The 12,865-nt window shown below is 49.5% G+C and overlaps 1 protein-coding gene across 1 annotated transcript in view; it reads right to left on the bottom strand.

Moving 5' to 3' along the window:
* The window catches only part of VPS53 (VPS53 subunit of GARP complex), a 41,965-nt gene that overhangs the window by 20,290 nt on the left and 8,810 nt on the right, over positions 1-12,865 (bottom strand). The window contains exons 4-11 of the mRNA XM_080982891.1: positions 12,728-12,794; positions 7,837-7,923; positions 5,887-6,002; positions 5,302-5,421; positions 4,646-4,724; positions 3,293-3,436; positions 2,904-3,046; positions 125-266 (exon numbers count right to left, since the gene is read on the bottom strand). Of these exons, the coding sequence (XP_080839017.1) occupies positions 125-266; positions 2,904-3,046; positions 3,293-3,436; positions 4,646-4,724; positions 5,302-5,421; positions 5,887-6,002; positions 7,837-7,923; positions 12,728-12,794 (898 nt within the window). The remainder of the gene's footprint in view (positions 1-124; positions 267-2,903; positions 3,047-3,292; positions 3,437-4,645; positions 4,725-5,301; positions 5,422-5,886; positions 6,003-7,836; positions 7,924-12,727; positions 12,795-12,865) is intronic.

The raw sequence follows: 12,865 nt of genomic DNA, 5'->3' as shown, positions 1-12,865 counted from the left end.
ACGACTACCTGACTTTTAGAAGACATCTGAAGGCAGCCCTGTTTAGGGAATTTTTTAATGTTTGATCGTGGTTTTTAATATTCTGTTGGGAGCTGCCCAGAGCGGCTGGGGAGACCTGACTCACCGGCACTGTGTCGGAGAGGGTGCAACCCGAGAAGCGTTTTGCCAGCAGCCCTTCAAAGTTGGTGGTCCTCTGGATGGCAAAGAGAAGGAGCTTCACCTCGATCTCCTTCGCCCGCGTCCGCATGATCTTTGCAAGCTCCGTCCTGCGGGGGGGGAGGGAGAGAACCTAAGGCAGGTCCTTGCCTCGCACCTGCCCTGATGTAGAAAGCTGCCTTATAGAAAGTCAGACATTTGGGTCCATCTAGCTCTGTGCTAGATGGGACGCAGGTGGTGCTGTGGGTTAAACCACAGAGCCTAGGACTTGCCGATCAGAAGGTCGGCGGTTCGAATCCCCGCGACGGGGTGAGCTCCCGTTGCTCGGTCCCTGCTCCTGCCAACCTAGCAGTTCAAAAGCACGTCAAAGTGCAAGTAGTTAAATAGGTACCACTCTGGCGGGAAGGTAAACGGCGTTTCCGTGCGCTGCTCTGGTTCGCCAGAAGCAGCTTAGTCATGCTGGCCACATGACCCGGAAGCTGTACACCGGCTCCCTCAGCCAATAAAGCGAGATGAGCGCCACAACCCCAGAGTCGGCCATGACTGGACCTAATGGTCAGGGGTCCCTTTACCCTTTACCTAGCTCAGTGCTGCCTACCCTGAACGGCAGCAGCTCTCCAGGGTTTCAGGCGGGGGGGGGGACACATTCCCAAGAGACACTCCAGACCAAATCTGCTTGGCCTGCAGGTTGTTTACATTTTTCTCGAGCAGCTAGCCATTTTAACGATGACTCTGTGTGCTGTTTTGAACCACTGGTTCTTACACTGCTGTCGTTGGGATCTGTCTGTCTTGGGAGGCAGTGGATCACACCTCTGGGGGCGAAGTCAAACCTCTGCGTTAGTAGCAACGAAGTGACTTCCCCAGGGTGCAAGCCTACCTTCCAGACTGCCTCCTTCTGTGATGTATGTATGATGTTTTGAGGGGTGGTGGTCTTGGGCTACAGGGTGGGCAATTTAAAAAATATTTATAAGGGCTTGCACACCATTGTTCTGGGTTCTCCTCCCTCGTGTGGTGAGTGGGGACTCTGTTTCAACAGTTCCTTGAATAAAGATCAGGCTTCCTAGCCGCTTTGCATCTCAATATTCTCTGGTTGGCCTCTATTATTTCTCCTACCAATAGGGAACCCACTTAAGGACTCTATATGGGCTCTGGAATACCCCATAAACAAAAGGGAGCAGTTTTTCTTATAACAGGGATGATGGGAAATGTAGTCCAACACCATCTGGTGGTCCAAGGTTGCTGTTGTCGTCTTGACCACCATGGTCATAGCAACCACAGGAAATAATAATCCTATACTCTGGTTGTCGTTGGCATCCGTCTGTCTCGAGAGACAATGGAGTCTGCCTTCGGGGTTGAAGCCAGATTGCCGTGCTAGGGGCAGTAAAGTGACCTCCCTGGGGTGCAAGTCTGGGCAGTGGGTCTGGGGGTGCTGGGCTGCCCAGCCTCTCAGCCTCGCTGATGTGGTCCAAAGGAAAGCAGAGCAAGACGCTGGGTGCCAGTTTGGCTGCAGGGATTGCTGGAAAGAGGCATACAAGGTCTTAGGGACCCCACTCCAGACTTGTGGAGGATTTACTCCTTAGCCTTTTCTTCTCCCAAAGATATCCCGCAAGGCAGTAGAGGTTTAGGATCAGAGTTTCCCTTCTCCTAGATAGGCTCTCTTCACAGGTGGATGAGCCCCATCTGCCCCTCACTTCCCTCCACAGCAGGGGCAGAATCCGCCTTCTTGGCCATTGGACCCACTATTGATCTCATCCACTCAGTCCGTCAGAGCCTGTCTTTGCACGCAGGCGAAGCCCCTAGCTCACCGAGGCTTTGAAACCCATCGGCTCCCCTCACCTGGTTGAGCCAACCAGTTGAAGTCATTTAATAAATAAATAATACATTTTTATTTATACCCCGCCCTTCCCGGTCCAGGAAACCGGGCTCAGGGGGTGGCTAACAACAAATTGAAAACACTTAATTGACGCTACAAAAAAAAACCAGCATAAAATACGGTATAAAGCGTAAATAACAATAAAATCAAAAGTCAATTTAGGGGGGGAAATCCATCCAATAAACATTAAATGATCACCAGGGCTAGCTGGCTAAATTAGTCCCACTTGGGCCAGTGAGGAGACCAGGGGAGAACCAGCTGTGGGATCCCAGTGTGAGTAATCTTCACAAAAGGGGAGGGTGAAGGAAGGAAGGAAGGGGAACAAAAGATGAGGCCAGGTTCAAATTGAAAGCCAGATGGAATAGCTCTGTCTTACAGGCCTTGTGGAAGGAGGTTAAATCCTGCAGGGCCCTGGTCTCATGGGACAGAGCATTCCACCAGGTCGGAGCCATCACTGAGAAGGCCCTGGCCCTGGTGGAGGATAGTCTGACTTCCTTAGGGCCCGGGACCTCTAAACTATGGTTATTCATGGACCTTAAGGTCCTCTGTGGGGCAGACCAGGAGAGGTGGTCCTGTAAGCACGAGGGTCCTAGGCCACGGTGTGCCCACTGTCACTTTTAGCAGCCACAGGTAGGAGCTGAGTGCATGATGGAGACCAAAGTGAGCCAACGACCACAGAATGAGCAGGATGTGTCCCCCACCCCTAACACACCATACATTTTCTCAAGCAGCCAGCCATTTTAATGATTACTCTGCGCTGCTTTGAACTGTGGGTTCTTATGCTGCTATCCACCACCCTGACCTTATACACCAGGCTGTGGCATATAAAATCCTTCCACAAATAAATAAAGAAGAGCGCCCTGGTCCCCGCTACCTGGTAATGTGGCAGAAGTCGACCGCAATCCTCTCGGTCATGCACCATTCCGCAGGGAACATGCGGACGTACTTCTCCTCATAATCCACCAGCTGGCGTTTGATCCAAGCGTAACGCCGGTCAATTTTATCCAGCCAGGCAACCTGGAGGGCGAGAGAGAGGGAGGCGCTATGAGAACAGCTGTAGACAGAGGTTGTTAACTGATTGATTGATTGATTGATTGATTGATTTCTATGCTGCTCAATTGCCAAAGTGCCTTCTAAGAAGCTTACAAGCACAAAGGAAGTTCCTGGCATACATTTCCTATGGCCAAAAAAGAAAGAAAGGAGGATATCTGAACAGCCTGCGAAAAGCTAAGAGTTCTACGCAGGGGGAATATCCTGACTTACATCTTGGTTTTCCTGGAAGAGCACGAGGTATTCCGAGAGGTGCTGCTTGATGAATTTCTTGATGATCTCCTGCTTGATTCTGGGGTCCAAGACATTTGCAACCAGGCAGGCATCCCGCAGGACGTTGCTGGGACCTCCAGCCCTCTGTCAGGGAGGAGAAAGGCAAAGAATTCAGGGTTTTCGCTTCCAGTGGTGCCAGTGACTATACTTTGGGGATATATTAAATGCAAGTAGGGCTGGGCGATATCTGGTTTTCAACACTGTGATATATCACCAGCTAAACATCACGATATATCGATACAGTGGTACCTCGGGTTAAGTACTTAATTCGTTCCGGAGGTCCGTACTTAACCTGAAAATGTTCTTAACCTGAATCACAACTTTAGCTAATGGGGGCTGCCGCTGCACCGCCGGAGCACGATTTCTGTTCTCATTCTGAAGCAAAGTTCTTAACCTGAAGCACTATTTCTGGGTTAGCAGTGTCTGTAACCTGAAGCGTATGTAACCTGAAGTGTATGTAACCCGAGGTACCACTGTATATCATAATACAGTGGTAACTCTAGTTGCGGACATGATCCATTCCAGGGTGCCGTTCGCACCCCAAAAAGGCTGCAACTAGAGCAGCGCTTCTGCGCATGTGCAAAGCGCACAGAATGCTTCTGCGCACACACGGGCAGCAAAACCCGGAAATATACTTCCGGGTTTGCCACGTTCGCAAGCCAAAAAGACGCAACATGAACCTAACGCAACATGAGGTATGACTGTATCTGTGGTAAGGAAGGAACTACGCAGAAGCGAACAGGACAAGTCCTGGCAACTGCTAGTACTTAAGGGTCTAAAAGTGATAAATGATATTATCAATCACCTCGTGGTCACTTTCAGCAGCAGGCAAGCCAAAAAGCATCCAAATGAGACTTGGGGTTTTGGGCTTGGCTACCAAATGGTGGTATTCAGGACACCCCAAAGTACGGTAAAGTCATAGTGAATATAGATCATCTGGGATGATGCAGAAGATGCAGCGATGGGCAGTTATAGAAGTGAAAAAGAAGAGGGAGCAGGGAGAAGAACCATTGATAGGGAGACACAGCAGAAGGTGTGGGGTGCTTCCCTTTTCTCCAGCCCCAGCTCCTTTTCTCCTCAATCTGGGACATTGGCTGGTCAAACAGAAAAAGCAGCCACGGGGAGGTGTTGCAAGGTAAAGGGCGAAGCACCTCCCCCCCCCTACAAATGATTCTCATGCCAGCTGCACTAAAACTGGGCTACAAACACCATATTTGTTGTTGAGAAATAGGGGAAGCTCATTTGCCCTTCTGCAAGCAAGGGAGAGACCAGGATTTATTTTTATTTCATTACCTTTGTGCCTTGAGAGGGAAACGCTTCCTCGAAATCTGCCAGGATCTGTTGCCCCAGCTCGTTCTGGGCAGCCTTCACCCTGCCCAGGAACCAATGAGGAAATTGGGTTAGGGCTCAGGTAGCCAAACGCAGGCTTCTGCAGGAAGTTTTTGTTCCTAGCAAAACTAGTTGGGGAATTAAACGCCTGCCAAGCCAAACGAGGCGGTGGCCTCTAGTTTACTGGAAACAACTCAAGAAGCAAGGGTGACAGCCCTTTAACCAGAATATTCCTTAAAGGGAGAAAACGAAGATTTAAGAACCGAGTTGAAGGAACCCCGGAGTACAAGGGACTGTTTTGACAGTCCTGTCTGCTAACAGGGTCGCTTTGTGTGGTTTCCTGACTTTATTAAAAACACAAATCCCATGAAAGCATGTCAGGGTAAATTTATGGTAACATCTTCCATGGACGGAGAGCAGTCGTTTTATTAAAAGTGAAAAACAAGGCAGGAATGCCCTCCCTGTCTCTGCAGACCAAAGAGGCGCAACTGAATGTCTGAGCAGGGACTCACTTAACATTTGCTCCTCTGTTAACACAGAGAGACTCTGAACGGCTGCTACGTTCCTGGGCTTCCCTCTTCCCTCTTCCGGCTCTCGGGAGATCACCGCCCTCATCTCACCTCTCAGAAAGCTGGCGAATCTGCGGGATCCCCATGTACTTGTTGAAATGCTCCAGCACGTTCACGACCCCTTGCAGGAGGTTGGCCACTTCCCCATACTGCCGCCTCCTCGTCATTGCCCTAGTGATGGGAGTGGGGGGAAGAGAGAGGAGAAAGGGGGGGGTTAATTAGAAGAGAGAAGTCGGGGATTAAATCAAACACTGGAAGCTGCCTTATACCCAGTCAGACCAAGGAGCTTACTCAGGGTGGGGAGCCACAGGTCCTGCGACCAAATCTGGCCCCCAAGGCCTCTGCCTGGCCCCTGAGGTCCTCCCTGTCTCCAGGCGAAATCGATCCTTATTGCTCCGCCCACTGTCACCCTGGCCCCGCCCACCGCTGAGTTTTGCTTGCCTTCAATGCAGCCCGCTGTAAGCTTCCTCTGACTTGTAACCCCTAAGGACTAGAAGCTTACTCTTTTTTAAAAAAAAAAAGTTGGGTTTGCCCAAAAGCTAATCCCGTTCCCAATTCCATGCCGCAGTTCCCCCCTCCCTCAGCCCCCTCTGTGTGCCCACATTATCATGGCACCCCTCCGGACGCACTGCTTACTCCAGGGAGTCGACTCCGCCAGCTAGCATGTGGAGGTGGTTCAGGGTCGTGATGGAGGTGGTCAGGTGGCGCTTGGCGTGGTCCAGCTGCTTGATGTCGCGGGTGATTTCCTTCACCTGTCGCAGGTGAATAATAATAATAATAATAATTTTTTTCTTTATACCTCGCCCTCCCCAGCCAAGGCCGGGCTCAGGGCGGCTAACAAGCAATAATAAAAACAAACTGAATGAATACAACTTAAAAACAAAATTAAAATACAACATTAAAATACTGAAACCTCATCGCAGGAGGAGAAGGAAAAGAAAAAAGAAAGAGGGGGAGGGAATCAAACTGGCTCCAAGCCAAAGGCCAGGCGGAACAACTCTGTCTTACAGGCCCAGCGGAAAGAAAGCAGATCCCACAGGGCCCTGGTCTCATGAGGCAGAGCGTTCCACCAGGCTGGAGCCAGTGTTGAAAAGGCCCTGGCTCTGGTTGAAGGTAATCGGACTTCCTTAGGGCCCGGGACCACTAGGGTGTTGCTATTTATGGACCTTGAGGCTCTCCGTGGGGCTTACTGGGAGAAGCGGTCCCGTAGGTACGAGGGTCCTAGGCCGTGAAGGGCTTTAAAGGTCAAAACCAGCACCTTAAATCTGACCCTGTACTCCACTGGGAGCCAGTGCAGCTGGAAAAGCACTGGGTGAATATGCTCCCAGGATAAACAGAAGAATTCAAGAAACTGTGTACACACAGAGAGAGACTTAGACAGCTTCAGTTCCCCACAAATGCCTCATTGGGGCAAGATCTGCTAGGAAGCATTGCTGTGCTCACTAGGCCTTGCCACCGGAGCAATCTTGTTTCTTTGAATAAAGAGTTAACTTCACAGACGCTATGGGAGTTTTTGCTGACCTGCCCAGACACCCGCTCCAGACCCCTCCCTCTCCCCACCCATGTCTGTAGAAGCCACAAAATCCACCCCAACGTGTCCCCCACCCACAACCCTTTCCGCTCGCGAACAAACAGCGCTGGTCACAAATTTTGAGGCAGGGATACGGAACTGGTGGTCCTCCGGATGTTGCTGGACTCCAACTCCCAGAAGCCCTTGGTCAGGGATGAACCGAGCTGCAGCCCAGGAAGACCCAGGCGGGCCGCTGTTTCCCAACCTCTAGGAGAACACCTTAAAAAGGTGCCCTCTGAGACGCATTGCCTGGAAACAGACACCCAGTGCCGGTTCTTGCTGAACTGCAACTCCCATCAGCCCCAATAAGAAGGGCCAATGGCCAGGGGTGATGGGTGGTTCAGCAACATTGGGAGGGCCAAAGGTTCCCCACGCCTGATGGTAGGGCTCGGCTCCAGGCTGGAGCAACTTCAGAGCCCCATCGTCCCCAGAGGAGAGCCTGAGGCCCGGCTGTGCCTGTAGACACCGCAGAAGAGGACAATCTCCGAGGGAAGAGTCCAGTGTCCCTCTAGCGACGTGGCTCCGCTGTCAAATGGCTTTTGTCTGTGGGGCCAAGGGATGCTGGACCCTGTGCGAGGTCATTGCTTTGGAAGGGAGGGCAGCAAGGAAAACCTGTACCCAGAGACGGGTTGGCGGCATACTGAACACACCCAAGAGCCATCTCTTCATTGCCTTAGAAGCTCTGAAAAATATTCTCCTTGTTTTCAAACTACCAAGGGCCAGGTAAAGTTGCTTCAGGGGCCGCCCACAGTTTGTGGAAGGGCCACAGACAGAGCAGAGCGTCTGCCTTGCAAGCATGTTCAATCTGCAGGTAGAGTCTCGAGAGACTCCTGCCTGAAATCCAGGAGTGGTGCTGCCGGTCAGAGCAGACAATATTGCGATAGACGGACCAGCGATCTGACTCAGTTAAGGTTCCTGTAAGACGTTGTGCTAATGGAGCAGGAAAAGGAAAGGGGGGGTGGAGATTGCTGAGGACACCATTAATAACAGGCAACAAGATATTATTCGTCACTCACCATCTGCTCAGATTTCTCAGCTTTGTCCTTGATGTCCTTAATCTTGCCGAAGAGTTGTTGAATAGCCTTCTGGGCTTCTTCCAGTGCCTGGAGGGAGGAAGAGGGAGACTAAAGTTTGGTTTCCAAATTCAGGAGGAATAAGGCAGAGATCAAGTTCTTTTGAGCCAAGTGGCAAGAGCTCAACCTTTTTTCTGGTCAGAAAGCTACTGCTTCTTGGACTCTAGGCAAGAAACAAGCTCCTAGTCCTCTTGGTGGGCAGGGAAAATCCCAGAAGGGTGTTGAGCCCTTGTGGAAATAACAAAAAGGGTGAGAGAGGGCAAATAGGGTGTGAACTGCCAGCTGAGGGCATTTTGATAAAAGAGGACCCACGAAAGTTTGGACTAGAATAAAAGTTCCTAGAACCCTAAGGTGCCACAAGACTCTTTCGTTTATTATTACAATCCTGAAGTAAAAACACCAGGCAGGCCCCACAAATAACCCAGAGATGCATTTTAAAATCAAAGGACACATTCTACTCATGTAAAAACACGCTGATTCCCGGACCATCCGTGGGCTGGATTCAGAAGGCGATTGGGCCGGATCCGGCCCCCAGGCCTTAATTTGCCTACCCATGCTCTACAATACAGTGGTACCTCGGGTTAAATACGCTTCAGGTTACAGACTCCACTAACCCAGAAATAGTACCTCACGTTAAGAACTTTGCTTCAGGATGAGAACAGAAATCGCACGGCGGCAGAGGGAGGCCCCATTAGCTAAGGTGGTACCTCAAGTTAAGAACAGTTTCACGTTAAGAACGGACCTCCGGAACGAATTAAGTTCTTAACCTGAGGTACCACTGTATCCCTTTTTAAGCGAGGCAACCAAAACTGTGTCAACATGTGTTCCTGGGCAGAACTGAAGAAAAATCCTAAAGGGGGGGGGGGGAGAGAGAGAGAAAGGGGGGGGAAACATCTGCAATGCCGTCTCACACTGGAAGGAGAGACGACCGCAGTAGCAGTAGTGGGATCTGCTTTCCCGGGCCCCTGCCCAGGAGTCAGAAATAGCCGCCGTCTGGAACTGCTGGGGGGGGCGGGGAGTGTGTTACGCCCTGCCCAGGAATGCGCTCCCGCTGTTTCCTCCCCATAAAGGACTCATTAAGTGATGCAGCTTTTTTAAAAAAGAAAAAAAGAAATCCATCTGCAGATTTTGGGCAAGACAAAACAAAAGCCCCATTTCAAAAGCGAAGCACACCCACCAGAAAGCCAGAAGAAGTGAGGCTATTTTAAGCGTTTCCAACAAACTTAAGAGAAAAATGAAATCTAGGGCGGCGTATTTTTAAAAAGAAAAAGAACGCGCTCAAAACTTGAGAAATGTTACAGATGGGTGTGCAGGGCAGCTCCTGAAGCCTTGCAATTTTAAAATAAAAAATCCACAAGTATTCCAGACACAACCTGCAGCTCCTGCTAGCCCAACCCCACCTTCTGCCCCAAGTTAATGCAAAGGTTTCTATGTTAAAGGTTGCTGTTCGCTGTCTTTTCGTTTTAAATGTCATGGAAGCAGTTGCAGCAAAGGAGAGAAGGGAAGCAGGGTTCCTTCCCTACCATCACGCAGCCTTTTCACCAGGAAAAAATGGGAAGCAGGGCTGCTAAATTGGCTCAACTGGGAGACCAGGAGCAACTTCCTCCTGCTCTTGTTCAGCTGCTTCTTTTCCAGCTGGTTGTCATGAGAATTCTGTAACCAAGGTCTAGCACCTGGTTTTACATTTTTCCTCCTCCCTCCCAATGCCTTTTCCTTTCATGCCATTTAAATAAAAAAGCCGGTCTCATCACATTGTTGACATCTGCAAGCTGCTCCGGGAGCCTTTTTTAGGCTGAAGATCAGGGTGGAAGATCAGCAAGGAACAATGCATTAAAAGAGGAAGGGTTCTAAAACACCATCTCATAAAATTGTTGCAGGGGGAGAATATTCCAAAATTACCTGTGTTTAGGCACAACGTGACATAACCTTTCTGCACAACGTTGCAATTCATCCCTGAGAAGCTAATATCTCTCACGCATATCTATATCTAAATCTATATATTTATCTGTCTCTATCTTCCTGTCTGCTTGTACACGATAACAGATTGCACATCCCAAATTTTGGAAGAGGGATTGTAGCTCAGCAATCACAACATCTGCTCTGCGTGGAAAGAAAAGATCCTGAGATCTGTCCTTGGGGTGTCCACTTTTTTCAAAAAGTGATGGAAAGACCCTCTCTTGAATCCTCCTTGTGTGGTTCGCAGAGGCAAGTATGGATGTGAATGTGCCCAGTCCCTGGAATTGAACCATCCGATTGGCTGGCCATCAGTGCAGCCTGTAGCAGCATCACAGTGCATGAACTGCTGGGATGGCTCAGTCAGTGAAGCACGAGACTCTTAAATCTCCGGGTTGTGGGTTTGAGCCCCAAATTGGGTGCAAGATTCCTGCATTGCAGAGGGTTGGACTAGATGACCCGAAAGGTCCCTAACAACTCTGCAATTCTATTATTCTGAAAAATAGGGTGAACTGAGGAGTAGTGTGGTCGGGGACACATAAGCCTCTTTTCCTTTTTTAAAAAAAAATCTGAAGCTCCATACATTTTTAGTGTTGAACAAAGGTTCCCTTCATTTCGAAAGGGTGGGAGGGGGAGGAAAGCAGGCCAGAACATGATTTGGGGAGGGGGGAGCTTTCAGCCCTACAAGCCATTATTAATTAGGCTATTATCACAGACAGACAATCTCTTCTCTCCTTCCACCTCCCTGGGGAAAGAGCAGCTCAGGAGAAGAAATTATTTTGCCAGGGTTTTCCTTTTTCGTCTGGCTTCTTTGGGGTGGGAAGAAAAAGAAGGGAGGGGGGAACCCACTGCGGACCAAAATGCCATTCAAGAGGCTTTTCCTGTGTAATACGACCTGCTCTGCTTTCCCTACGCTCTGACCTATTAACTGCTGGAGCCGGGAAATTCCTGAGATTCCTGCCAGCTTTGTAGTTCCAAAAACAGCTGCCAGTTCAACAGAGCTTTTGTGGCAGGAAAAAATCGCAGAAGTGAGATTGTGTGGCCACGCGCATCGCTCACACTTGCTTTTTCTATTTCAACCTGCAAGGCACAATCTCAGAAAAGGACTTAATCACGCAGCACATTGTTAATCTGTGGAACTCTCCTCCACATGAGGCAGGAATGGGCACCAGATGGGGCATGATGGCTATGCGCTGCCTCCACAGTTAGAAGCGGAAACGCTACAGAATACAGTGGTACCTCGGGTTAAGTACTTAATTTGTTCCAGAGGTCCGTTCTTAAGCTGAAACTGTTCTTAACCTGAAGCACCACTTCAGTTAATGGGGCCTCCTGCTCCTGCCGCCCCGCCGGGGCATGATTTCTGTTCTCATCCTGAAGCAAAGTTCTTAACCTGAAGCACTATTTCTGGGTTAGCAGAGTCTGTAACCTGAAGCGTCTGTAACCTGAAGCGTATGTAACCCGAGGTACCACTGTACGCACATTAAAGCATTTTAATTCCGTTCTGAAATAAATTAAGACACACCAAGTGGTACCAGCTGGCTAAAATATATAAATCAGAGTCAGATGCAATAAACATTTCCAGTGCAGCCAAATATTAACAACGAAGGAACCAGCAGCCATCTCCTCAGAAGTGACAAGGGGCAAAAATCATATAATCATGGAATTGGGAGGGATCCCAGGGGTCATCCAGTCCAACCCTCTGCAACGCAGGAATCTTTGGCCCAACATGGGGATTGAACCCACAAAGGGATTTTTTTATCACTGGAAATAGATGATCCTGTATGCCCCACTCTCTCTTATATCCAGACCCAATTCTTAAAGGTACCACATATTCAGGTACACTTGCTCATTTTCGGGGGGCGGGGGGGGACGGGACGGGACACACACACACATCAACATGCTTTTTTTTTTATAATAAGGAAACCTTCACAGAGTTAAGGTGGGTACCCAGCCCAGATCAGCTTGCCAAGAGCTGGAAACCACCTTGAACCCCAACTGCACTGGCTCCCGGTGGAGTACAGGCTCAGGTTTAAGGTGCTGGTTTTGACCTTTAAAGCCCTATGCGGCCTAGGACCCACGTACCTACGGGACCGCCTCTCCCGGTATGCCCCGCGGAGGACCTTAAGGTCCACAAATGACAACACCTTGGAGGTCCCAAGTCGCAAGGTGGTTAGATTGGTCTCAACTAGGGCCAGGGCCTTTTCAGCACTAGCCCCAACATGGTGGAACGCTCTGTCACAAGAGACTAGGGCCCTGCGGGACTTGACATCTTTCTGCAGGGCCTGCAAGACGGAGCTGTTCCGCCTGGCCTTTGGTTTAGACTCAGTCTGACCCTTATGTTTTCCCTCCCCTTACAGTTTTGATCCATGGGCTACTTTTAAAATGAGGCTGCATTTTAAATTGCATTTTAACCTGTATTTTAAATTGTTGGTTTTTTCTTTCCCCTATTATGTTTTTATTGTAATTTTACTGGTGTTAGCCGCCCCGAGCCTGGCTCTGGCGGGGTGTAAATAAAAAATTATTATTATTATTATTATTATTGTTGTTGTTGTTGTTGTTGTTGTTGTCTTGAAACATGGGGCCAACAACCCATGCAGGTTTCTAGTCCTCAGTACAGGGCTGGGGGAACCTAGAGAATCACAGAATGGTAGAGTTGGAAGGGAACCCGGGGGTCATCTAGTCCAACCCCTGCAACGCAGGAATCTCAACTAGATCAACATGACAGAAGGCCACCCAACCTCTGTTTAAAAACCTCCAAGGAAGGAAATTCTACCACCTCCCGAGGGGGACCGTTCCACTGTCTTAATGCTGTTCCTTGCATCTCTCTGGCAGACTGTCTCCCTGGATAGATTCAGCTGCGAGAAATTTAATAAACTCGTACCTCGCGGCCATCCTGCCCGACGTTTGTCTGACCTCTCACCACAGTCCGGATGTTATCATCCAAACGCCTGCAAAGGGGAAGAAAGAAAGAAGGAGACTGCACGAAGGTTGATGTTCAGCATCAGATTTCTTTTCTTTT

The sequence above is a fragment of the Podarcis pityusensis genome (assembly GCF_964106645.2).
Source record: "Podarcis pityusensis genome assembly, chromosome: 15".
NCBI classification, from domain to species: domain Eukaryota; kingdom Metazoa; phylum Chordata; class Lepidosauria; order Squamata; family Lacertidae; genus Podarcis; species Podarcis pityusensis.
This window is presented reverse-complemented; position numbering and strand designations above follow the sequence as displayed.